This window comes from Lonchura striata, chromosome 3, assembly GCF_050655825.1.
Source record: "Lonchura striata isolate lonStrDom1 chromosome 3, ASM5065582v1, whole genome shotgun sequence".
In the NCBI taxonomy this organism is placed as follows: domain Eukaryota; kingdom Metazoa; phylum Chordata; class Aves; order Passeriformes; family Estrildidae; genus Lonchura; species Lonchura striata.
Window position 1 is genome coordinate 87963126 of NC_140705.1, and position 22525 is coordinate 87985650.

Consider the following 22525-nt stretch of genomic DNA (forward strand, 5'->3'; position numbering starts at 1 on the left):
ACACAGATATTGCTTATCACAAACTTCATGTGCTCTTACATGCTCAGAGTGCATCAGAATGTCACTCGGGACAGTGGTTTTGTTACTTTATTAATTATTCCTCAGTGTAATGCAAAATAGATTAGTAATTAGTGTTACTTACGTCAATGAGGTGAGCAAACAATAATGTGATTATGGAGATCTGATCGCATCAAAAATGAGATAGTTTATATTCATTGAATCCCACATGTATCTGTCACGCATCACCTTAAACTCATCTGCAATCTGGATTTAACAGTTTAAATTTAGCAACTAATTATTAAAAATCTTAATAATTTACTACTATTTTATTTCTAAAGCTATTTTGATGTTTGTTTACTTAACTGGAGTTTTCTGCCCAAGCTGCTTTTATTGGAAACAGATTCAAGACTGGGAGAATAGTCCAAGCAATAATTTTTCTTTTGTGCCAACATGTTTTTTATCTTTTTGGCAAGACACAAAAGAAAGAAGTAAAATGATCTGAACTTGGGATTTGGCCTGGGCAAAAGGACTGTTAACTTTATCCAGATTTACTACTTATTGGTACAGTTTTTTTGGTACGAGAATGTATCAGCTGGCAAAGCAGAAATGTCCCCCATAGTCTCTTGAATTCACATTCACTTTGCTGCTGACAAACAGACAATTATTTGGAATGTTTTTTGTGTAATTATTACGATTGCTATTCTCATACCAAGATGGTAAGGGAATATTTCATCACTGTCATGGACTAACAAACTATGGCCATATCACTGTCATAGGAAAAAGATACCAGAGCTTGGATTTCATTCAAGATACTAGGCAGCAAACAAAATTAATGTTTAACATCATGAAAGAAACCAAAACTATGGTTCATCTATTAAGAAAGATTTGCACTTCATTTCCCTCTTCATTACCTCTGTTTGTTTTTTGTTTTTGTTTTTGTTTTTGTTTTTTGGTTTTTTTTTTTTTTTTTTTTTTAATTCCACTGTTGAAAATTCAAACAAAAACCCCCAGACAAGGCACAAAATCGGATCATGATTAAAGCTTTTTGGAGAGCAGCATTAATTTTTGAGCCTTTTCTAGCAGCCTCTGCCACACTGAAACATGTTTAATACCACCCTGTGACATTATTTCATGGTTTTATGCTGTATGGGCCCTACTGATTGCTAATAAAAGTAGGGGTTTTATTTAGGAGCAGCTTAAGCAGCTCCCTTTTGGCCACTTTGTCTGTGCCCCCTCCTGTCCAGCTCACTGGGTGTGCTGGTGCAGCAGAGAGCTCTTCTGCATTGAAGTTTTCCAAGTTCCTTGAGGGAATTAGTTATCATCCACATAGTCTCAAGCCACTTCTTTATTTTGCCATTTATTAAGCCATTTATTTATTTGGTCAGGGTCCATCTGTAGCTGATTATCCAATTCTATCCATCCCCATCCTGCAGCTCAGTAAATCTCTTGCTTCAAGTGCTACAGACACTTGTTAAAAAATGATGTGTGGCTATTTTAAGGAACAGTAAACATGCAACCAACTGCCCTAGGAAAAGACATTTTCCATGCACTCCTCCACTGGATGGCTTCTCATGGCTCTATTTTTTCCTGGGCTCATAAACAAGATTAAATTGAGCCCCTTACATATTTTGTCATAAAGCTCTACACTTTTATTATTTGATTTATTAGATTTTTTTTTTAAAGAGACAGCCATTGTACAGACCTAGCCCTATAAAAGCAGCTCAATATAGAATTTAAATTAAAAACAAACCCAACAAACAGCCTGACAGTGATTTATTTCCTCCTTTTTTCCATCATTGCCAACAAAGACAATGCTGATAAGAAATTGTATCTACAGCTGTTCCAGGAAAGATTCCTAGTGGTGTTCCAGCCATTCCACCATGCCCAGGTGGGGCATCCTATTCTGGATTTATTGCAAACTGTGAAGAACAATTATGGTATCATTAAATATTCCTGAAAACCCTGGATGCTGCACCTGAGCAAGTAAGTTCTTTGGAGCTGATAAAAATGTTTTAGCAGGATACAGATCTCTCATCCTAACTTTCTAAAGAAGCCTTAGGAGAATCCACTGAAATTGCATTACTTTAAAGCGACTTGTTTTCACTTGGCTTTCTCTCCTTATTCTTGTTCTGTTTAGCTCTACTTTGATTTAATTTCCTGCTGTATCTCTTGTGATGGCTTTCAGATGCCACTAGATTTCCTTAGCTGGTATAACTCCAGTGTCTCAGTGTTCTTCAGAAAACTCAGGTGGATGAACTTTGCAATCAAAATGTCTGGTCTGTGTCTCATCCTATTTTAGAGCAGCACCACCCCTCCTTCCTTTCTCTCCCAAGTTCCTGAGGGCTCTGTGCTGCTCTGCTCCCTGAGCAGATGTGAAATTGCAGTATTCCCTGGGAATGGAAGGTGGATTTAAGCAGAAGGTGTAGGTGAGTAAACTGAAGCCTGTGCTCATCCCAAGCTGTGCTGCCCTAGCAAGCAAGTTGGAGATGTCTACAACCATTTGTCTTATGGGACTGCTTGAACACATGTGAAAGAGATGAAAATGCAAATTCCCTTTCCCAAATCAGTGCTGTGTTTTCTAAAGTGATCTGGTGTGTTGGGGTTATTTTATGTTTTATTTTTGCACTCTATAAGGAGCAAGTAAGGTAGAGGGTTGAATAATTGTCAGAGCAAACTTTTATTTTCCAGAAGATTTATTTGGATGTGTCAGTAGTCAAAGTGCATGTGTATATAAAGCCTGTGTTTCATGCCCACAGTGTAATAGATACATAAGGTGTCATCTTTTTTTTTTTGCTTCAGCAGCAAACTTTGAAACCATTTGAGTCCTAATTTTTATTGCTGTGCAGCCTAAACTTAGTGAAGGACTTCAGGAAAGTGGTTGCTTTTTTTTTTTTCCTCCTTGTGGTAGGAGACCACAGAAGTATAACACTAAAGAAAATATGAGCTCCTTACTTGAACTTGTAGAGTCAACTCCTTCATGTTTTTTTGACTTCTCTTTTGTCCTATTTATTATCTTAAATTGAGAGTTAAAGCATCTTATAAATCAATAAACTGGGTTAAACGAAGCCTTCCTGCTGGTGTATGGGATGTAATGTGTCTCCATAGGCCAGATTTTAGGGGTTTCACATGAAGGAAAAACCTAGACCAGGGCAATTGGAACTTTTGGCAGGTCAAAACAGGCTCAGCAGATGCAAAGGGTGGGAGCAGCCTCTGAAACTGAGGGGTTGTAGTGGGAACTTCTGTATTCAGCTGCAGGGACCTTGTAGCTGTGCTGGGGATTTGACTCAAACCTGTTCTGTGAGCTGGCAAGGGCAATTCTACAGGGTAGTGGGTAGCAGTTTTATAGTCTAACTGGAACCCCCCCATATTACTCAGATACACAGCCTCTATATTGTTCTTCTTTCCAGGAGTTTTAAGTGTCCTTGACCACATACTCTGTTTTCTGGGAGCTGTGGATTTGGGTTCTTTGACAATTACAACCACTTGAATTCCCTTGCTCAGTCTGGATTGTGCTGAAATAATTATGTACATGTGCTGCAAGATTGTATTAATGTGTATTTCTATCTAATGAAAGGCAAACTCTTCCCTCTAACAAACTCAGTCCTTTTAAAGGTGTTACCTTTGAATTTGATACCTCTTTATTGAGCTGCTTTCTCTTTCACCAACTCCCCAGGAACCAGGAATGTTCCAAGTCAGCTACCATGTGGATGTTCTGCTTGTATATATTTACTTGTTAAATACATAGACCTGTTTGTTGTAATCTGTGAGATTCTGCAAGTATTTTTTATTTGCAGCATGTTTTTGAAATAAATGCTTTATTTGAAGTGGTTAATATACTTTGGCAGTGGGTGTTGAGCTGGAGGTCAGGTGTGTGCTGGGGGCTGCTCCTGGCATTGGACAGAGGGAAGAAATTAGCAGATGGGCCTGGAACACTGGCTTCACCAGAAAATCAGAGGGATGAGCAACCACAGTGAGAGTTACTTTTTTTTTTTTTTTTTCCAGCCAATTCACAGAAAAACAAGTGTTCAAGGCAGTGTTAAACACACATTTTAATTCTCCCCTTTTCTCGGGGGGTCTTCACCATGCCCTGGCTTTTCTGTAGTACAGAAATTGAGAATACCGTGCCCACGTTGTTGCCAGGACGCTCTCTGGGCAGAGTAAAACCTTAAAATGTGTGATTTGGTGTGTCTTTATTGAAAATAAGCCTGTGCCATACGGTGGCACTGGTGAGCTGAGCCCGGGCTGTGCTGCGCCCGCCGCGGTCCCGGCTTCGTTCTGGCTGTTTCCTGGTGGTGCCTGCAGGGCGCAGCTTCTGCCCACGCAACTCCTCCGTGGCTCGCTTGGAAACTTCCAAGGTTACCCTGAATATTGAGGGAGTAATAGAAAACAACGGTTTGGTTTTCATGTCAATTCTTAATTTGCATGGGCGAGTGACCGGCACAGAACTAAAGAGACAGAAGCAAAGAGACAGATCTACAGAAATAGTAAAAATGTACAGAATTTACTATGGTCAGTGCTCTTCCTTTTTGTCTGCAATGAGAGTGGAGAGTGAAGAGACCCTAAATTAATGAATTAAAGAGGAGCACCTAGAGGTGCGATTTTTAAGCCTTTTTAAGCATTTCTGTGAACACTGATCATTCAATGCTGTGCCTTTAACAAAGGAGTTGAGCAAAGCTAGATGCAAGAACACTCTGTATGTGTGGGGTAATGTTCAGATTCCTCTATTCTAAACTAAATTAGCACCACTTCTAACACTACAAATGACTTTGACTTGTAGTGTAAAAACTATGAGTGAACATCATGTGTAATGCACAAAACTTCCTGATGTGTGTGCTTGTTTTCTGTCAAATCAGTTTTTGGGTGCCCTAGTTAAAATGATTTGCAGTCTAGAAAACACTCCAAAAATCCATTTGAGGGCTCAGCACTGCTCCAGGCTCCTCTCTGTGTCACCCTGATCTTTGTTGGCTGTGAAGAGACAGAGCTCCATTAAATGCATATGATGGGAATTATGACAAATACCAAGGAATATAAGAAGGTCTGAAATGACCAAAGGCCCTGAATTCCTTGAGTGATTGAAGGGCAAAGTGTGATTGATCTGTGGTGTGTGTTGGGTGATGGCACAAAATCAGTCCAAAAAGGTGAATTTGGGGCTCTTCAAACCCCAAGTTGAAAAGTTGTGATTATTTACCTGTGAATGCAACATTTTGAAATTTAGTGGTTGCTTGGGCTTTTTTTTTCAACTTAGTGTGTTAATTTTAAGAGGCATTTTCAAGTAAGAGAAGCAAAAGCAAGACACTGATTCACAGAGCCTCTCTAACAAAGAACAAAGCTCTGGAAACCACCAAGTTGCTGGAGGTGCCAAGCAGAAAGGTCCAGATAGTGGAGAAAAACAGGAGAGGTTTATTTGACCACAACTTGTCCATAGTTAAAGCATCATCTCAGCCACTGAAATTTTTTTTTGTTTGTTTGTTTGGTTGGTTGGTTGGGTTTTTTTTGTTTTTGTTTTTAATTGCAGCAGTGCAGAGTGTGGTGGACAGCACACTTGAAATAATGCAGCAGCCTTGTAGCTCTGAGTCCTGTGGATCATGGCTGTTCCCCTTTGGCATGGTGCTTTGCATTTTTGTCCTCAATTCAAAGCAAAACTATAAATAGAAGTTGGGAACTGTGTGGATGTGGTGATTGATATGGGGTTTTTTTTGCTGTTCTCACTCACTTGTAAAGGAGGTCTAAACTTAAATTAAGAGGCAATGATGAAGCAGTTTGTTAACCCATGTTCCATTTCCAGTGTGTTTGGCTCCATTCTCTTGCTATGACAAATGTCACTGGCTTCACCAGGGCTGGGTCAAGCTCTTTGTATGGAGGCTTGACATTTTACCATGAATGCAAATAATTATTTCCTCAAAATGACTCCTTGGAATCCCTAAATGTTGGCATTAATTTCTTTTTCCTTGGGGAAAAAAAATCTGTATTATTTTTTGGGGTATGAAATAAGAGCTACACCTTAATATAGGTCCTCCTGATGAGAGGAGATATGACATATAAAATGAAGGATGAAAACAGCAATAAAAGGTTTTTGAGGATGATAAAAATATGATTTATAGTCAGGACCTAGTTTTAAATCTCATCAGCACTTACTAGAGCTATACTTACATATTGCTACGTTGTTGAAAGAAAAGTTGGTAAAGAATTCAGATTGTGGTGTTTAATTCACACAGTTACCTGCACAAGTTGCAACTGGCTTGAAAAATGCCAGTGTTAGTAAAAGTAAGAGAAGAGTGGTAATTGTTTATATTAATGGGGTAGCTGCCTTTTAAAACTGTAGTCAACCCTGTTTTGGGGTCTGAAATGTGCAGAACATATAAAATTTTATAGGGTAGTAGCAGCTGCTCCCAGTAACAGGTATTTGCTTCACAGCTTGTAACAGTTCAGTGATTCAGCTGCAACCTTTGATTTATTTTATTGTCTCATAACTTCATACTGTGTGTTTGGCCTTGATCTTGTTTCAGATGTTGTCTTCAGAGCATCCCAAACCTGATCTTTATAAACTGTTTGTAAGTGTTTGTGTGGAAAAAACATCTGAAGGAAATCAGGAGTTTGCCAGTACTACACCCTGCTCTTTAGCTATGTCACTGGAATGATCTTTATCAACAACCCCCAGCATATTATTCCCAAGACAGGTGATACTTTATCCTTCTGGCTTCAGAGGTTCCAACACAGTTCTGAAAAAAATCCTTTTAATAAATGATTTTTTGTTATTGGTGTTTTCAGGTTATTAAAAATGGTTCTGTGTACAGGCAAATAGAAACACAAAACCAGGGCAGCAATATCCAGGGAATCATCAACTATGAGCTCTTTGCTGAATCTTCCCTCAGTGACATTTTTCCTTTAGGATTGTACCTATTTTCCAATTCCAAGCAATTGTTGAGTAGTTTCTACTTGCAAAATCCTCAAACAGATGTAATTCTCTGCCTGCCATGGGCAGAAAAAAAATCTCACATCTGTAAATCTTGTATTTTCTTCCTGACCCTGATACTTTTGAGAGCAGTGGCACGTGGCTGGACTTGCACAGCAATTTCTACTGTAACAGGGGTGCAGTGCAAGATGCTGACGGGCACCAGCAAATTCATAACCTCTAAAGAGGTTGTGCAAAAAAAAAAGCAATACCAAGAAAATCCTCTCTTCACTTGCCATGCCACAAAATTTTGAGGCCAGGGCTGATTTTTTAACCCTGGGAAGAATTTGAAGCCTCTGAGGTTTGGGAGCCTCTGAGGTTTGGGAGCTTCTGGCCCTGAGTGGTTGAGCTGGAATAAAACCCAATTTCTTGGCTGACTCTGCAAGGTTTGGGGTTTGTTGGCTTCTGCATTGGGATCCCTGGCCAGGGTTGGCCCTGAGCACCAGTAGCCTTGGTTACATGCAAGAGGGAATATGCTTTTGAGGATTGCAGTGAAATACTGCTGAGGGTGCTTTTGTGGCAATTTGGGGTCTGTTCAGCACCTGGGTAGGAGTTAATTGATGCTTCCTGAAGGGGCTTTCCCTTCTATAACCTGCCCATGGTACCTCCTAGGCTGAGCCTTGGAGCTTGGCGTGGCTGTGCTGCAATCCCTGAATTCCTGAGGAGCCTGCCTGTGTCCCCTGGCCCGTGCTGCTGCTGGCAGGAGGGGCTGGGACACCCTGTGTGCTAGCTTGGGCTGCTTTTGCCTGTGGCAGAGTGGGCTTAACACTAAGCAAATGTCAGAGCAAAGCCTTGCACAGATTTATTCTCATTCACGGAAATGTGCAAATCTTGGCTACAAATTTAGGAGCACAAATATTTGAGGGAAGGAAAATGAAGGATTAGTGCACACTCATATCATAACTGTGCCTCCAAATAGAGTTAATTATGGATATGCTTCCTCAGCCCTCCTGCTCCCCACAGGTTTTCCTTGACTAAATGAATTGTGAATCCTGTTCCTGTTGTCCGAGTTAAGTAGAGTGAAACCTGCCCTAAGTAATACTGGGAGGAAGTTTCAGTTGTGATTTTTTTATGATGAGCTTTGCCATTTAACATCATTAAACTCAGTTACCACAATTAAGTTTGCTCTAGGGCTTTTCTTGGTGCTTTTTTTGGATGTTTATTTAGTTGATTTATTTCAGTTCCTGAATATATAGAGCTTTAATGTTCCTGGTTTTGTCAACCTTCTAAAAAAATTCAGCTTTAAAAAAATTTATTTCTGAGAGCTTCCCAGATCAGAGAAACAACACTCTTGATTTCAGCATGAAGAGTCTGGAGTTGTTAGTGATTAAACTAATGAGCTGTATAATTATAACACAGAATGAGGTGCAGAGGTTTTGCAAACCATCCTTGCCCAGTTGCTGTAAAGCCAGTGCTTTCTGCCCTGCTGTTCCAGAGACTCTTTCCATGCAGGAATTGATTACATTTGCAAAATTTTCTTGTAAAATCTTTTTCCTTGTAAATATATTCTTTCCACACATCCAATGCTGATTCAGTTAGAAATGGGTTTGCATTTAGAGGAAACTTTTTCCCTTGTTCCGGGTAGAGCCTTTCTTACAGGTCCCAGACTGGATCTGGTAGGCAAAACCTGTGTATAACTATTGCCATCGTCATGATTCCTGGTCTCCAACCCTTGTTGTCTCTGGATCATGGCAAACAGATGGTGCTCAAGTTTTATTTGAATATCCGACTGCATTGGAAATGAGGCAAGATGAATTCAGCCATCACTAATAGTAACAATGCCAAACCCTCAGGAAGTTTCTTTCCTCTTCTGCTTTTCCATGGTCTTCTTTATAACTGTTACACAACTGTTTCATCTGTTTTTGGAGGTGCATCTGTAAAATTTTCTGGTGTTTTGTGAGCTGAATCAAGATGATCAGGGTTCCTGTGCACACAAGTGTCCCTTTAGGTCTGTTCATCTTGTTGCTGTGTACAGAAATTGGATTTAATGCTGAAAAAAAAAAAATAATCTCCATAAAGTTGAGTTACTGTTCTAGCAAGGTAAATGCAGCATTTTAATTGCATTTATAATTTGAGCCCAACCACTTGTGTATTAATAACTGTTTTCCTCACAGAGGTAACCAGCAAAAACCACAGGCATTGAGCTTTGATCTAATTTTTGGAAAAATTGTTTAGCAATCACTGCTAATAGCTGGCTGATACTTGCATAGCATCCAAGTTCAACTGTACATTTGCCTTTCACAGGGCAGACTTGCAAATATGATCTGGCACCCAAACAGGCCTGTGCTAGACTAAAACTATTCATGTGTAGTTGGATAAATAAACAAATAAGGAATTTGGAGACTTTCAAGATTATTGAATATTTTTAATTGGGTATCTGGCTTTTTAACTAAGAACCACTCAGAATGGTCTTGAAACCAAGCTTTTAGGCTTCAAAAAGAATTTATTTGTTTCTAGATTTGGTATTTGTGATTAATTAATGGATTTCATGAGCTCTGAACAGTCTTAAGAGGGGGAAACTCTTCTCCAGGATGACGGATATATCCAAATGAACAGGTCTGTACTCTTTACTGTCAGGTTGATGCCCCTGAAGTGATGATCTCACTGATGGTTCTGTCCTGCTCTTCAGAAAAATGTTATTCCCTTGATGTCTGAAAATCACAGAAAAGGTGTGTGAGCCCTTAAATGGGAGTAAGTGCTTTTGCGAAGGGTGACATGAGGTGAAAAAGGGAAGTGGCAGCACAGGGGCTGTGCCGGCTCCTGAGCTGCAGAGCATAGGAAATGCTCCAAATATCAGATGTGTAAATTGAAATGGCCTCAAGGCAGCTTAATCTTATAGGGGAGAAATTGGCATGGTGCATAAACCAAGCAGAAATGGGCCTTGGCAGCTGCAGAGCAGCAGCAGCAGCAGCTCCGGGACAAGCTGTTCTGAACACTTTATTGCTCGTGGGCTCATGCTTGCTGCACTTCTGACCTGGGCAACATCTCCTGGTTTGATCTCGGCCTGATACCCCCCTCAACCAGGCCATCTGTGCCTTATCCCAGCCTGAGCCAGCTTTCCAGGGAATTCCTCCTTGCTGCCTGTGATTTGCAGTGCTAGGGAGCGCTGCAAAACCACCCCAGGGTGGTGCAGGAGGTGGCTGAAGCAACCTTAGAGCTGAAGAAGGGAAGAAAACAGTGTCATGGAAATAATGCTTTCCCAAATACAGGCCATTCCCTGCCTTTTTTTGGGGATGGAGTGGGCAGGTTACCCAGCACCTCTATGTTCAAATCTACTTGGGCGGTTTGGTGCCATAGGACTCGTTTCTGCTCTGCCATTGCTCTGTTCTGAGACAGTGTGGAGGGGTCATTGGGGCAGAATTAAAAGCTTTTTTGTTGCTCTTCTGCATGGTTTTTGGCACTGGGAAAACCTGTAGCTCTTGCAAAGCGTTCAGCATCCCTGAGCCTAAATACTATCGTAACATCAGACCTCACTGGATTTTGGCTTGAGGCTTGCATCCGGAAGTATTAAAATGCTTGTGTTAGACAGGAATGTTACCCTCGATATAAATTTCCATATAAAAACCTCGACTTGTCGTTTCTCCACATATTCCCCCTGATTGTCTCACTCTGATTTCTTTTTAATGCTGTTTCTGCTTGGCAAACACCACTGTGGTCCTAGCTGCATATCAGCCTTCGAGGGAGCTCCTACAGGGCAATGAGGCTTTAAAAATAAACAAAAATTAATATTTTTGGGGTTACCATGTGCTGTTTAAGGCTTGTACCTGGTGAAGGAAATATGCGAGCAATGAGTCGAGGGTGATGTGGGGGAACCCTACAGACTTCTCCCAGTGCCTGGGTGGCCACAGCTGTGGGCTTTCCCTGTGGGATGGGGCACCCTGTCCCTATCCCTGCGTTCTCCTGGTGCTGCTGTGCTGGGCAGGATGGCATTTACACCTCTAAAGCCTCCTGAGCTCTGCACTGGCAAAGGGCTGTGTGGTTGTTGGCTCCAGCCTCGGTGCTGCAGGGCATGATTTCAACCATGTCTATGGAGACCAATTTTCAACATCAAAACAAACCAGCGTAAGTGGAATTTATATTACCTTTTAAAAACACGAGTCAACAGAGCTGAGGGCTCTGCATCGAGGAAACCTCTTGGGTTTGTTGGGAGAATCACTACAAATATTTTACGTCCTTTTGGGAACTCCAGGCAACCTCAGGAAGCTTCTGACGAGGATACCTGTTGAAATACCCCAGGTTAAATAGCTGGTCAGAGGGGGCTTGGGGCCTGTGGTGTGAGGCAGCACCCCCTCATCACCAAATATGTTCCACTGCTCGAAAGCACTGTCTAATTTTCAAGGCCAGGCTGATCATTCTAAATTTCTAGAAAGTATTTTCCCCCCCTGAGGCACAGTATTTTCATTTTGGGTGATGGTGGTCAGGAGCAATCAGACCAAAAGCCTTGATCCCAAGTGTCTGAGTGTGTGCAAATCTGGGTGATCCCAGGGGGTGAAGAAATAGTCTGCTGTGCAGAGCTTAAAAATATCCCTGCAGCAGTATAACAGCAATGGAAGGGTTGCATTCAAATAAGAATATGCTGTAGTTGAGGATGTGTTGTGATGCTGCCCAAAGTCCATTGAAGAAGCAGAGTAAAGTAGGGCTGGGGGTGTTCCACCCTTCTCCAAAATGTACTTGAACACTCAGTGCTCAAATTCAAAATAATCTTGTAAATTCAGTAATAGAGGCTAAAAACCAGAATCTCGAAATTTTATGAGTATGTTTTATTTTTCTTCCTGAGCTGGTTAATGCTTATCCCAGTCTGGGGAAGGGAAACATACCAAGCTACTGGACTTAACATTTGCAAATAGCCTTGTTTAGGGATTTTGGCCTAAGTACAAGCATCAAATTATGACAAGATGAATAGTGACTTAAGTGCTTTCTTTTGTGCCAACAAGCTGCCAGCTTAGAGACATGTTTCCATTACCTGGGTACCTGCAGGTAGGTGGATTTGGATGGGATGTTGGTACTGAGTGGATCTTCATTTCTTTATGTATCCTACAACTGTAGCAGGTAGAGCTTTATCTGCATCTTTGATTGCTGTGATGTGAGTGTGGTGCCTCTCCAGCTTTTCTTTACTCTGGTATGCAAACAGCCTTTGTGCAAAGCACAGAGTGAAGCTTCACAGGAATGGCACAGTGGCCTGTTAAGTTCTGTCACCCCAGAGAATGCAGGTAATTTTTTTTTTAAAACAAGTAAGGAAACATATTCCTGCAAAATGTTTACTTGTGTTAGAACTGAGTAGCTTTCAGGCTGGTATGATTGATTGTCCATGAAATTCAGTTCTTTATTGGACATGTTCACTGTGCAATTCAAATCTTTCCTCCTCAGCATACCAGAGCAGAGGCAGAAATCTCCTGACCCCATTAAAGTTTCATGTTACTATTTTGATCCTTGTGGTTCAGTTTTTAGTACAAAATCACAGGTCTTGCAGAGAATTCTTGGCATGTTGGTTCATGTTCCTCTGCCTACCTACCTCTGCCAACTTGTAGAGCTCTCCTGAAACAAAACAGCCCTACTAAATATTGGGGTGCAGTCTATGGACTGATCCTGGGTTGCAAAATTTTCTGAAACCAGGTTTATTTTGGGAGAGAAAGCAGCAAATGCAAATTTCTGTTTTAATCACTCCAAGGATCAATTCGTGCTTAATTAGTGTGTGCAGAAACAGCTTTCTTGGAAACACCATTGTCTGCAGTGCTCTGGTTCCTGCTGCCTTCCCCCCAGGCATGCCTTTAAACTGGGCAGAAGTGTAATTTTTCTCCCTTGAAGGTGACTTTTTTTACAAACATTTGCTGCTGGCTGAGTTGGCTTTGATGCAGTTGTTGCCACTGCTGAGCTGGGTGTGATATTTGGGCACCGAACCTGGTGCTGGCAGCAACTATACAAAAACCTCACTAATGCAGGGGATGAAGGCAGCACCAACATGCTCTGTGCAGGCTGCTCCCTTCTTCTTTTGGTGGGATTTTCAGGTTTTGGGCATTTGGCACCATAAGAGCTGGTGCTGACGGCAGAGCTCCTGGCAAGGGTGTGCAACAGCTCCGGAGCTGCCGATGGCAAACTGGAAATGTTTCCCCTGTGCCTGCGGGTGCCAGGGGAATGGCTCCTGTCCAGGACAGCCACGTATTTAATGATCTTGGGAGGCTTTGCTGTGAATGTGTGCAGTTAAATCTCAGCCTGGTCTGGGCTTTAACATTCCCAGCATCTTGCTGTAACAGGGGGACAGGACCCAAACTCCAAGCTGTGTTTATGCTGTAGTGCATCTGCACAAGTGTGCAAAGGTTCAGCTTCATTCCCTGCTCTGATCCTCAGTTATTCCCAATGCTGGATTAGCTTTGTGGAGTTGTGGTTTCCTCTTTGCATGGTCTGCCATAACCCTGATGCTCTCCTGGGAGGTAGTGGTCAGTCCAGAGGCCTTTGCTGTTCAAATAAGCTGGGATAACTTCCTGCATGTGCATCACTTTGCATTTATCCCCTTTGGTTTTATTTGGCATTTCCTGCTCAATATTCAGAGCACTATAGGGGCTCTGTTTTCCAGAGGATGCTCATCTTTACCTGAACAACTGGATACCATTAGCAAAGTTTACTGTTCCCTGTCTTTTATCCACTTCTTACTCTGGGGCAGGTCCTTTGATACGTTGCCTGTAAGAGCAGCTCTGGCACAGTGCTGTTGAGCCAAATTCCTCCTCCAGGCACGCAACAGAAAATTTCACTTCATTTTTTTCACCACGGCATTATTGTTTCTTGCTTGTCTCCCTGATGTGTGGGTCCCCTTTGGCCCCATCAGCCTCCTGGGATGTTGCTTTTGCTGTGATTGTGAGAATTTTGATTTGCCAGTGCAGGCATTTGCAAGCTGCTCCTTTGGCCTGCCGTGTTTGTTTTCACCCGTGACCTTCCAGAGCTCAGGAACATTTCCATTTGCTGTGTTCATGTAAAGCCTCAGCTTCTCAGAGAATGACTTATTGATTTTAATAATGCCTTTTACCCTGCTGCTTTGGTATGTTGGCTTCCCCTCTGCAGCCCTTGCTCCGAGCTTCCAAAATTTGTTTGTTTTCCTAGTTTCCATGCCGCCTGCAGGAATTTTGCTCTTTTGACTTCCCACTTGGGTGTTTGTTGTATATATTCTGTATAGGAAACATTCCTGTATGTTACACAGAGATACTTCAGAAACACTCCAGTGCAAGAAGAAAATGTGACCCTCCAGAGGAGGTGGTCTCAGGTTCAGATGTTTCTCGAGTGGCACTGGTAGGATTTAAACCTTGAGGTGCCTGTGTAACTTCCATGGCTGTGGTTTCAGAGTTTAACAGCATAAATATATTGCTTTTGTCAACCCAGCTGGCAGGCTGCTCCATTTGAAAGCCTTTCTGTGTGCTTGTTCAGGTGTATGGATGGGGGTGGGCCATGTCTTTGCTTTGGGAGATTTTGTGGACCTGCAGAAGCTTTAGTGGGTGTCTTAAGTGTTGAGGGGAGAGGAAAAATTAATGTTTTTTTACAGCAATGCAATGAAATGCAGCAGAGTGTGTTTGCAGGGCAGGGGCTGCTGGAGTGCTTAGCAGAGAGCTGCACCTTTTGAATGTTTATGCTGTTTGAATATAAATGTACTTTCTGGTTAGGTAGAAGTTACAAAAATATGATTAATATTTAAAAATAATTATCCAAATGCATTTCTATGAAGGGGCAGGGATGCAGAGTGCTGGGACCACTGGGATTCTGGATCAGAAAGCAAAATAATTTATCTCATGAGAAAGCATGTGACTGACAGAGTGGATGCGTTTGCAAACAAAACCTGGAGTTCACCTGATTCCAGTATTTTGGTCTGCAGGAATTGTTGCTGTGTATCTTGGTCCCTCAGCCAGTATCAAGGTGCTTGCTGAGATAGCAGAGAATAAATCAGGGGGTGCCTTTAATGCTGCCTCGTTGTATTTCTGTGACATGATATTTGCTGCTTTTTCTGCTGAGAAAATACACACAGTAATTGTAAGACTTTAAGGAGTTAACTTGGAGGTCACTTACTTAAAAAAAAAAAATAACTTGTTCTATGCACATAATCAATATCAATATAAAGCAGGATTTCATATCTTTTCCCATGCAAAAATTACAAAAGCTGTTGTACTGCCCTGCAAATTTGCTTTGGCAACTCTAACCCAACCCTGTTTTATTAAACAGCTCTCTTTCCTCCTAATATATACAGAAATGTTTGATGTATAAACATCTTAACTAGACATCTGCTTTTCCCCAGATATAGAGCACAGTTAACTTTTTGCCCTATTCACTGAGGCTGAGCACTTTTTTCTGCTGGCCAGATGAAATAAAATTGGGTTTTGTAGCAGATGCAGCCCAGTTCAGTTTTGTATGACGCAGGTGTTCCCCCAGCTGGGAAGTGTGGAATTGTGCCATTTTGCTGAGATGATGGGGAGGTTTAGATATGTGAGGGCGTTAAAAATAATTCTCTGTGTTAACAGTGGGCTTTGTCCCTGGTGGGCTCCATATGCTCAACAGCTGACTGGGGCAGCAGCTGTTCTATATTTTATTAGGAGACTTATAAAGTTAGAAACACGGATGATCATTCAAAACACAAGCAACTCTTTGCAGTCATGGAAACGGGATTCAACAACAAACTTGCATTTGTGAGCCTTCCAAGCAAAATAATCCCACTGCACTGTGTTCAGGTGGTCCTGGGAAAGTGAATGAACTTGCATTTTGATTTCCTTAAGTTCTGTTTACTCAGTCCCATTTTTTCCCTCTATTTTCTCCCTCTTTTCTGTTTCTGAGAAGATAGTAAACTTTGCATGTGATCCCGATTTAGACTCTTCTCCAACATTGACAGATTTATATGAGAATCCTTCCAGGAGTGTGCTCTTGGTAATGGTCATGGCAGTGGGATACAGAGAAGGCTGAGAAAACACAATGCTATCATATAATTTCTTGGGATTTTAGTGTCCCTTATAATCCAAGTAGCTCTTCAAACTCTTGTTGCATGTTTGCTGCACTTGCATACAATTTGTAGGGAACAGGTGAAGCTCTACTTGCCTGGAGAACTGGAGGACCTATAGGTTTCCCTCCTGAAAATATGAAGGTTTTTGGTATGCAAAAGCTCTCATTCAGGCTCTGAACCATCTTCTGTGGGCTCCTTTCAGGCTCAGTCATGTACCCCACCCCTACCCAAAACAAAACCAACCACCCCCTGCCAGTTTCTGCAGAGCTCAGCTCTGCTCCTGTTTTGGTTTGGAGGGGCTGCTGTTATTCCAGCTCCTGGCTCTCATGGAAGTGCTGCCCACACCCAGTGACACGTTCAGGCTCAACCAGCCTGCAGAATAGTAACTCAGGGCTGGATAGGCACTCCTGAGCTCTGTGACAACCGTGACTTGGCCACTTTGGGCTCTCAGTGGTCTGCTGGACACCTGAATATTGCAAACAGACAGGGAGCAGGGCAGCTGTGTGTAAATAAAGTGGATTGAGCCAAGTATCCTGCACAGTGAGGTGCATCCTCTGAAGGCTGAGGATGACTTGGGCATGTGTGTGAGGTACAAGTGCCTCTGTTGCTTCTGCTGTTTGAGAGGTGTATAAATATTTTTATATATAATGACCAGTTTTGGGTTCCCGTCAGATGAGCAGAGTTTTAATAGGAAGGCTTAAAAGTGCTGTTGGTGAAACTGATATAAAAACTGGTTGAGTAAATCCTTGGGGCAGAGCCTGGCAGCTTGGGACTTCAGGGATGATTTGTGGTTCTTTAATTTGTCCCAGGGACCAGCATGGTGGCCTTCAAGTATGGGGTCTTAAGGAAACAAAGCCACTTGAGCCTCTTCTGGGTACCTCTTAAAGAAAGAATTGCCCATTTTAAACTTAAAAGTACCAAAACAGATTTTCTTGGAGTGGGCAATGCTGAGTTGCACAATATGGAAGTTAAAAGTTGGTGTAAAAGAACAGTGCTGATATTGGGGGTGGAGGGGGGTGCCTGAGGGGAAGCACAGCTTGTGAGGATAGCCTACATCAAGAGACAAAGCTAATGAAAGGACATGTAGAGGTGAGTATGTACCGTTTGCCACGGGAATTACATGGAGGAGCAGGAGGCTGGAGGCATCTTGTTCAGTGCTTGTGTGGAACGAGGAGTTGCCTTTCAGACTGAGTGGGACTTGTAGGGATGAATGGGGAGGAAGGAGCTCCCTACAAGCCACTCTGTAGCAGAGATTTTCACCACGGCAAACCCCAGTTAAATCTCAATATAGAGCACCTGGGTGTGTCCTGGTGAGCCCCTCCCTGCTGGGAGAGATGAGGAGCGCTGGGGGTCTCACCCCACTGCTTCAGGCCCCAGGCAAAGATAATGTGACCCAGCCCCAGCACGATTTCCTGGCCTGTGCTGCAGCCACGTGCTCTGAGCCTTTGGCAGATGAAGTGTTTGTTTAAAGCCACAAATGACTTCCTGAAGGAATGATCATTGGATAATGGGGTCCTGCTCTGCAGTCTGCCCGGGCAGGGGGATGTGTTGCCCTCAACCACAGTGGCTGTGGCCTGTTCCAAGTTTTGTTTTGGAGTGAACCATTGCTGTCACTAAATCTTAATCTCAGTAGGCATCAGGCTTGTTCTTCTACAAAGGAATTGTGTTTTGAGTCGTCCAAGAACTCATCCTGTACAGGCTGAGATCTGACTGTTCAGACTTCAACATGGCTTTGCCAACTCCCACAGTATGTGACAATAACAGCAGTAGTAACAAACTACCTCAGAATAGACCAAATACAATATGGTAAGAGATCTTTATTAAGAATTTTGTACATCAAAGGATTAACTACTACATTTTAAACAAGAAATAAGATTTTACATATTACAAAAGATGTTATTAGTTCTTGAATTAGAAATAAATTTTATGAACACTGTACATGATACATCTGAGCTGTAAGAGCAAGAACAGGACTGAGTGCCTGAAAATGATATAACTTAATAAGAAAATGCACTCAATGCTTAGTATACAAAATAATATTTCTGGAAAATGTTAACTTCAGTCTGAAAATGCTGCCTCCTTCTGAGCAGTAACTACCAACAGTGTTCTCATGGACATTTGTGCCCTGTCTGGTGACTTCCCATTTGGAGTTTCTTTCTTTGTTGGAGACATTTTCTTTCTACAATCGATTTTTCTTGGAGAGAGCATAATGTTATTTCATGGTTATGGTTAACAAAATCTGCATACAAAAACTATTTCTCACAATGTCACTTTACCTCCAACCCAGATTAGAAAAACCAACCAACTGTGATAGGACATAAATGTCTACAGAAATAGATTTTTATTTACTGTTACCTTTTGTTACAAAGTAGTTAAAAATAAGAAATATATTTTAGCTTATCAGATAACCGTTACTTTGTGTATCATTTGTACTACATAATTTTTTTTCTTTTTTGAGATTCAGTGTAGCTGCATTAAAATTTAAAATAAAAACAAACAGAAGATCACTTTTAAATTGCATGACCTATTTGGCTAGGAAGGATGTGTGAAGCTTTACAGGATAGAATGAATATACAGTTCTCATATAAAAGCATAGTATGTATCTAGTCCAAGGAAGGTAATAAAAAAAGATTTAAATCTTTATACAGAAAGTGACAATGCCCATGTTATACTATGGAACACATCTACTAATTTGGAATTACAGGTGTAATGTGTGAATAAGAGAGATCAACTTACTAAACAAATTCTTTTAAAAAAGAGAGCAAAATCTATAAATAAAAATAGTAAGTGCTTTCTTTCTAATAATATTCTTTGGCTGCAGCGAGTGCCAGTGGAGGCTTGTTGCAAACACTAAAAGGCGTAAGGTCCCACGATGATCGTTAACCGCAGCACCGAGCTCGTGCGGTAGTTCAGGCTGTTCACTGTCAGCATCTCCAGGTCCACGATGTGCTCCCTGGGGCCCGACAGCGACTTCACCAGCACCAGCATCGCGCTCACCGCGCTGGTTTGCTGCAACAACAGCAACACGACAAAGCCCAGCTCAGTCCAACCCACAGCAATTCCCAGCGGCATCCCTGCTGCTGTGTCACTGCTCTGCCTCAAAGCATGCTTTTAACACTTCCAAAGGGCCGTGACTAATCTCACACCTGGCTGTGCTGCAGGGAAAACTCCACCTGACTGAGGCCCACAGGAATAAACTGTGCTGCAAAATCTGTTCCTGGTTACGCTGACTCCCCCAGAGGATGTGGGAAGTGGTAATCTATCCCAAGATGGTCTTTGTTTAAACTCCATCTACCAGGTTTTAAAATAGAGAGAGAACAAGTAAAACAAGAGCCTTTATGTCTTTAACAGTGAGGGAGTTTGTTCAGTGGAGGGAAGCTCAAAAGTCTGTATTGTGGCTCATGCTCCAGAAGTTATGTTGTCCTTATAAATGCTGGGAGTTTTTGTTACTGGTGTGTGCCTATTGCTATCCCCATCTTGTTTTGCTTCAAAGCACTTTTCTCAATCTGGGGTTATGCTGCTGGTTTGTCAAACAGTTTTGTCTTTTCCAGATGATGATAAAAGGGTCAGCTCCATCTCTCTCTTCACCTACTACAAATATTTTCTCCCCTTGTCACAAGTGTTGGGTGCATAGATGAATCCAGTCCATCTGCTGCATCCAGGAGCCAGCTCAGCATTTTACTACAACAGTAGGAATAACTTCTAAGTACATTTTTGTTTACCACAGTCCCCTGGCAGGAATAAACACGTGCTTCCTTATTTAGGGCCTTATTTCTTGTTGGGTGGCAACAGGAGGTGGGAATTGTTACTCCAAGGACCAGTCTGAAGGCCACACTGGAGTCTAACCCAACTGGGACCTGTAGTGATCTTGTTTTTATTTTAAGCAAGTAGCTGTTTGTATTTTGGGGGTAGTTAGGGGATTTTGATGTGTAACCTGTAATCAGTGTTTTCTCCTGGATTTGTCATGTCACAATGAATGATATATGGATGAGTAATCCCCTGTTCCCACCTTGGGTAAACATGATGTGAATGGCAATACGGCAGCTTGGTACACTTATTGTACTATCAAAAGCTCATAATCTCCCAATTTGAAGGAAAATAATTAAACATGAAAACTTTCCAATTACTGTATTTCTGATAGAAAATTTTTGTGCTGAATCTGTTTTACTGAATGTAAAGCCATATATGAAGGGAAAAGGATTTCCTGGGAATTTGTAAATATTGTAGGGGTTCAAGAAAATGAGATTTCTTCCCAAGAAAACCCTTAAAAAGCAGATGTTCTAGACACTCCTATTTATGTGTATCTACTTGAATGTATCCCACTAACAGGAAATACTGCTATCCCAAGTATTTTGAACTTCCTTGGCTTTTACTATGGGAAATAAAGATTTAATTATGTCTCAACAGCACTGTAAGTTGGCCTGAGCTTAGCTTGGGATGGGGCACAGATTTCTAGAATGCTGTTATTGATTTCTTCTTTTGCAAAATGACAAATGTAATTAATGTAATTGTGCAAGGAGTCTTTCTATAATTATGTCTTAAACAGATTTATCTGAAGTGTTGGTACAGAGAGAGGAAGGCAGGGAGTTAGTCTATGTGACTCTGACATGGGTGACCCAGGATTGCTAAATATTCCTGAGTTGAAAGAAACAGTTGGAGTCACAGTTTAGGGTTTTCAAGCAGTAAAGTAAAAGGCTTGTTAAAAACTGGAAACCAAGTACACTTGGTAAGGAAGCATCAAAAAGCCATTGAACTTGTACTTACCCTCAGGTAGAACTCCCCGTTCTCGTTGCCAGACTTGATCCTGAAGGTGTTGATGGTATTGGGGTAGATGGTGGTGGCCTGGATCTGGAAGATGTCGGAGGGCACGGTCCTGTCGGAGCGGATGCTCATGTACTTGTACACCACCGAGTAGGGCAGCTCCCGGCAAATGGCGTTGGACACCGGGCACACACAGCGGCTGCCACACAAATGGGAAGAGCAGAGGAAAAGATATTAAAGTACAATGTTCTGGTTCATTCCATCATGTCCCTTCTTGAGGATGAGCCTATAACACAAGATTTAATTTTTAATTTTTCCCTTACTTCTCCGAGGTAAGGACATAGGGCTCTTGACAAGGATTTCTGGGGTAACAACGGAACCCTCCATGGTAATTCCAGCAGATTTCATCCTCTCTGCATTCATTAGTGGTCTCACACTCATTTATATCTAGGAGGAAGGAGGAGGGACTGTGTCAAAGAAGATGGAAACAGGGTTGCTACAAATGTACTACACAAAAACCTGCTTATCTGTTGAAACCCATCAGCTTTCCATGTCCTTGTTCTTGTTTTCTGGGACTTGGCTATAAAGGGTTTCTCTGTGCAGAAGTGGAATAAACTTGCTTATTGGATGTTAAGACTGAATGCTTTTAGCTAACTGGAGATGCACATTAATCATATATAATGCAATTGTGGAAATGCTGTCAAGTTTATAATTAGCAAAGAATGATTGTACAGCTGAAAGCGTCCTGGAGACAGAGGAAAAAGGTCTCAAGGAAGAATTGTGATTACCTGCCTTTTGCAGCTTCTCAGTTGTTATAACCTGGATTTCGTGGTCTAAAGTGCTTCATTAATGGCTACATTTTCATCAAAATAGCTTTAGAAGGAATAGTGCAAACTTGTTTATCGTGCAAAGTAGAGCTTCTTTTGCCTGAGAAAAGAACCCTGAAGGGAGGTGGAGACTGTGAGCCTTGAACTGTATTAATGCTCTATTTCCTGTTAATGCCAGAGCCCCACTGTCTACCCACACGGTCTCCTAAATTTCATTCAGGCACAGAAAGGCTTTATCCAAAAGGAATCTCTTGGAAGGCACAAACAGGTTTTTAGATGCTTTAATCAACCATCCCGCAGTGCTCACTGTCAGCTGCTGTTGTTCAGAAGGGAAAGAAGTTAATCAGGATTTTGTAAGACAAAATACTGATAAAGAAGAGGTATTTTCTCATGTTTTCTGGCCCTAATTATCACACCTCTTTATTTCTAAAAATATGTTCTGTTCAATCTGGTTCTGCATTACAGAAACAATAGTTCTTGCACTTAATATATTGTTCTGCAATATTCTCTAATAAGATGCAGAGACTTTTAGCACCACTGAGAAAAAACCACAAACTTGAAAATCCTGGCATTTGGTGGCATCTGGCCAGAATACTTATTTTTCTACACATGAATTATCTAAGCTGCTGAAGGCTTGCATTTTTTCCTCCTTTATCAGAAGAAGCATATCTTTAATTTTTACTGTGACAGGATTTAGGAATCTCTCTGAAAAGAAACATAATATAAAGACATGTTTCATGTAGTTAAAAAATGACCTGGATTTATTCAGAGATGTTGATCTCAAATTCAGAGCCACTACCTTGACATCCAAGACAAGTTTTACCCGAGGGCTGCAAAAACTGAAATTTTATCCTAGGAATCCAAAGGACTTGGAGTTTGAGCTGAAGGATTCAAATGAGATTAGAAGATATTTATTGAATCATCAAATGCTTTATCAACATATCTTCTGCTCTCAGCACAGTAATCCTGTCATGCAATACAACCATTTAGCTAGCAATCACGCTTAGCCTGAAGTGG

General features: G+C 41.6%; 1 protein-coding gene across 2 annotated transcripts in view; it reads right to left on the bottom strand.

The window, feature by feature from the left end:
* Positions 1 to 17717: 17717 nt before the first annotated feature.
* Positions 17718 to 22525, bottom strand: part of EFEMP1 (EGF-like fibulin extracellular matrix protein 1) — a 45404-nt gene continuing 40596 nt past the window's right edge. For both annotated transcript variants that reach the window (XM_021527521.3, XM_021527522.3), the window contains 3 exons: positions 21005 to 21128; positions 20685 to 20880; positions 17718 to 18929 (listed from right to left, as the gene is read on the bottom strand). In XM_021527521.3, coding sequence (XP_021383196.1) covers positions 18771 to 18929; positions 20685 to 20880; positions 21005 to 21128 — 479 coding nt within the window. In that variant the 3' untranslated portion in view covers positions 17718 to 18770. The remainder of the gene's footprint in view (positions 18930 to 20684; positions 20881 to 21004; positions 21129 to 22525) is intronic.